Genomic DNA, 4907 nt, shown 5'->3' on the forward strand with positions numbered 1-4907 from the left:
GGAAGCAACAAAATTACTAGGGAATTTCCATTAAAACGTGTCTTTAATTTTTTAAAGACGGCGCAAACTTTAAGGTTCGGTATAAATGAGTTTCATGTCAAAAAATAAATTCCGAAAATTTTAAAAAGTTACCGTGTTCGTGCAACGTATATAGACTATGAGTGGCCTATTCCTAAAATTTAAAAACACGACTCTCTCCTTATAACTTGTATCGTGATCAGTAAGATCGCACTAGTACTTTTAGTTATATGGTCATATATTTTGCAGTCGTTATACATATTCTAACCATTACTAGTAAATTTGAAAATTGTTGAACAACCACCTAACTTTTCTCGACCGCTTCTCGAACTTTTGTTGGGTTTTTTGGCTAGGATGATTGTCTTTTGCCTACGGCACTTTTGGGCCGTGGTCATATATTGAATATTATGATTTAATAAATATATATAGGGTATGCTTGTAAAAACTTTTTTTTTTTTTACCATACTTAAAAAAACATAATAAATAAATAAAGTTTATTTATATGATAGATAAATCAAAACTAAGCATTTTTGTTTGGGGTGGATTTGGGAAAAGTTAACATTCAGGGTGGGATATCAGAATTTTCGGTAAGGCGGCCAGCGGTCAACTTTGAATTATTTTTGGACCTTTTTCCTTAATTTGGTAAGATAGAAATTACACATAGGTCCCTCAACCCTTTCTCATCTTCTAGTTTTCATCCTCTCTCATCACTTGTTTTAACTAGGCAATAGTTTTATCATTTATGTCTTAGAGGGTGTTTGGCTAAGCTTATTTTAAACAGCTGATAAGCTCTTACGTCTTATAAGATATTTTTAGAGCTGATAAGTTGTTACATCTTATTTTTAGGATTAATTTTTAGAGTGTTTGGATAATGAGTTTATTTCCCTTTTTTCTCATTATAAAATCTTAAATAAAAAGGTGGGGTAGAGGTATTTATTTAAAAAGATCTTATTTGGTCTCCAACAGCTTATTTAAAAAAAAATTAAGATCTTCTTTTAAAATTTTACCAAACACTTTGGAAGAGCTTATAAGCTCTAAAACATCTTATAAGCTCCTTTTAACATCTTATAAGCTTAGCCAAACACCCTCTTAGTTCTCACCCCAAAAATTAGAGTTCAAAAACATTTATGTACACATACTACATGCATCATAATAACGTTAATATTTTTCAAAAAAATTATATAACTTATTGCGACACTATTTCATATTGATTCAAATTAAGGTGGTGTTACCAAAAGTTTATTCAAAAGTATAAGTTAGTGATTGTATGTTAAATGAGTATTCTATGCTTATTTAAAAAAGTCGGCGGTGTTTGCAAATATGTTGGAAAGTTAACTTAAATAGAAAAAGCAGCGATGCTTTTAAAAATACAACTTAATTAAATCAACTTACAGAAGCAAAAGCTGATGCTTTTGCAAACACCTAAAAACATATTATGAAAAAGAAAAAAAAAAACGCTCGGAAGTTATTTCTAAAAGCTTTTGCAGACACCACCTAAGTAATTAATACCGATTTTTTTCTAAAGTGCTGATAGTTAAACCATAAGTTCAATAAAGTCTTAAGGACCAAAGGAGTGTAATGCACAACTCTAACTTTAAAAAGCCACAACTTCTAAGAACAATAACAACACAAAGATATTGTCCTGCAAGGGATGATCTAGCGGTTAAAGCAAGTATGCATGTGTCAATTGACCCAATTTTGAATCCCCGTGCCAACGGTCGGTAGATCGAACTTTTCAGACATGGTTAGTCTATAGTGTGGTTTACATCTCTCGTATGAGTTGCAACCTATTATATGAAAGTGTAGATTTACCCAGTGCACCTATATAGTTGGTTGCGCGTTACTTCATTAACATTAAAAAAAAATATATAACACAAAGATGCACCAAACATATCTAAATTTTCAATTTTCTACTCACTTACATCTCTCAATAAAATAAATAAAATAAAATACATTTTTTAGACATCCAAGCAGTAAAATAGATGCCAAATGTACAAGTGGTGGGATGACATGGCAAGAACTGATTGGTTCAAGGGGTTGTAGTACTCCATTTGGTTTTGCTGAATAGGAGCACATCTAGGGTTGAAAAATGGAAGCATCAAACACTACCAGAAATACAAAGTATGAGTTGTAACCCTTATAATATCCCAATTTAATTCCATTGGTGGGTGACACATCAGAAAGATCCCATGTGGGCCCCACTTTTATCTGCACATCTTTCCTCTATTACAACCTTAACAATCTAATAATTCATAATGGGTTCTTACATAATTTCAAAAAATACCCAAATTAGGTTAAATGGAGAGCATTAGGGTTTAGTTTGAGATATGGTGATAAAATTTGCAACTTGTTGTTTGAGTCTTGAACAACTGTAAAGAGGAAAGCAAGAGGAAATTCATACCCTCCCACCGAATGCTCAATTTGATCGCGCGTAACCTTTTTACACGAAACCTTGTCTATATAAACGGACACTTGCACAAGAATTATTTACTCGTATTGAAAAAGAATCAAGAATAATAATCTTCTTCTCGATCTTTTTTTACCTTAGAAACCAACTTCGAGAGATGAATCAGTTGGCTTTTGTGTTTGGCCTTCTAGGTACAATTTTTTTCATTTGCACAACATTTTGTTTCTAGTGATGATTGATATATACTATTTATGTTTGTCTAGAGAGAGAGAGAAAGAGGTTATGTTATATATATGCATATAAAATACAATTTTATACGTAAAGTACCATGCAAATGCATGCATATGTGATCGTATGATCGCTCTTGATTAAATGATCAAAATCGTGTAAATTGTTCAATTTTTCCATGAAAATATGTATATCGTGCAGTTCTGACGTACTCGTTTTCTTTCAATGTTTTTGCAGGCAACGTTATCTCATTCATGGTTTTTCTTGCTCCGATGTGAGAATCCGATTCATTTTTTTTTCCGTCATTGTCCCTCTTTCGGAACACACTTATAATCATTTATTGAAATTGAATTATAAGCTGAAAATTTTCTTTGAATTGCAGCCCAACATTTTACACAATATTCAAGAAAAAATCAACGGAAGGGTTTCAATCGGTGCCTTACGTGGTCGGATTATTCAGCGCCCAGCTATGGATATACTATGCGTTTCTCAAGCCCGAGACGACCCTTCTCATCACTATCAACACAGTTGGCTGTTTCGTTCAGTCCGCATATATTTGCTTCTACCTCTTTTTCGCCACCAAAAATGCTAGGGTAAATAATTTATTAAATCAAAGTTAATTATACCCCTTTAAAATTAGTTAATCAATATATTATAAGTGGTGCTCATATTTATAATAATTAATCAACGTTATCTTAATTATTATAGATCCAAACTGTGAAGCTGATTCTATTGCTAAACGTGGTTGGCTTCGGTTTGATAATTGTACTAACTCATTTCTGGGCAAACGACTCAAACCGAGACGATATTGTGGGATGGATTTGCCTTGTCTTTTCTTTGTGTGTGTTCGTCGCACCTTTAGGCGTTGTGGTAAGCTTATATACATAATTTTTTTGTGATATTAATATAAATTTATGACCTAATTTTGAGAAATTATAGACGTCATTTTTCGTAAAAACTAATTTATTAAAAATTGAACTTTGTTAATGCAGAGACAAGTGATACGTACAAAAAGTGTGGAATACATGCCGTTTCTTCTCTCGTTTTTCCTAACCCTAAGCGCTGTCATGTGGTTCTTCTACGGCCTACTCCGTAAAGATTACAACATCGCTGTAAGATCGAACACAGTCTTTAAATTTTCATGTATTCCTAGTACTTAAACTATTTGCATATAATTAACTTATTCTTTTTTTGCATGAACAGATTCCTAATGTTCTGGGGTTTTTGTTTGGTGTGATACAAATGGTGCTTTATGTGATGTACAAAAACCCTAAAAAAGTTGTGCAAGAAAAGAAACAGAAGCTTCCAGAAATCGAAACACAAATAATTGTGATCGATGAAAATAAATTACCAGAGTTAAGAGAACAGATTATTGATGTCGTGAAGCTTGGTGGAGCAGCTGTCGGAATTATTCCGGTCCGAATCGACAACGTTATTCTTGGAGCCGAGAAAACCTGCAGCCCGGTGTAATAATTGTTCTAATTAAATCCCAGTAATGAAGAAAATAATTCTGCAGGAATTTGGAAGCTACTATTAATTAGTTGTCTTGAATATTTGATGTATGTTGATGCCTTTGATTAATTACTTTATGTTATTATGTTGTTTGTATTATGATTCAAGTGCAAGTGTGATATATATTAATATTATGTGTTAATTAACTGTTATTGTTTTTAATTATTATGGTTCCTATTATACACACACACACACACACATATATATATATATATATATATATATATATATATATATATATATATATATATATATATATATGAACATGAATAGGAAAATACCAAAGAGTGAAAAAGAAAATTCCATGAGTTTGGGAAAGCTCATGCATCACAAATATGGTATGAGCTAATGATAATGTTATTGGTAACAATTAATTAATGTGTTTATTATGAACTTTTGTTATTATTTTTCTTAAAAGGAAGTGCATGGTGTGATACTTAAGTAACAATGTATGTCCTAAAAAGATAAACTAATATGTAAGAAAATTATTTATGTTCTTATTAAGGAAGAATATGATACTAAAATTATAATTTTCCCTTATAGACTATTAAAAATAAGGGGTTATTTTACATAACCCCCTAGCCACCAAATAAATTAGGGATAAATCCAAGCCCAAATCATCCTTTGACATACCCCCCTGGAGAAGAGAAAGTACTATACTACCCTTATATGCAATTTTCGCCCAAACTGCATTCAGCATTTCTGGTCCCGCATTTATCATTTTCGCTGATTTATTTATTAT

The 4907-nt window shown here is 31.8% G+C and overlaps 1 protein-coding gene across 1 annotated transcript; it reads left to right on the forward strand.

Annotated features, from left to right (window-relative positions):
- The first annotated feature begins 2370 nt into the window (after positions 1-2370).
- Positions 2371-4327, forward strand: LOC105951644 (bidirectional sugar transporter SWEET9). Its single transcript, XM_012975094.2, has 6 exons — positions 2371-2616; positions 2891-2927; positions 3036-3246; positions 3362-3523; positions 3646-3765; positions 3857-4327. Exons 1-6 carry the CDS (start codon positions 2583-2585, stop codon positions 4121-4123), a joined length of 831 nt encoding a protein of 276 aa, XP_012830548.1. The 5' UTR covers positions 2371-2582; the 3' UTR covers positions 4124-4327.
- The last annotated feature ends 580 nt before the right edge of the window (positions 4328-4907 follow it).

This window comes from Erythranthe guttata, chromosome 4 (assembly GCF_056151865.1).
Source record: "Erythranthe guttata isolate IM_541 chromosome 4, IM_541, whole genome shotgun sequence".
Classification (NCBI taxonomy): Eukaryota; Viridiplantae; Streptophyta; class Magnoliopsida; order Lamiales; family Phrymaceae; genus Erythranthe; species Erythranthe guttata.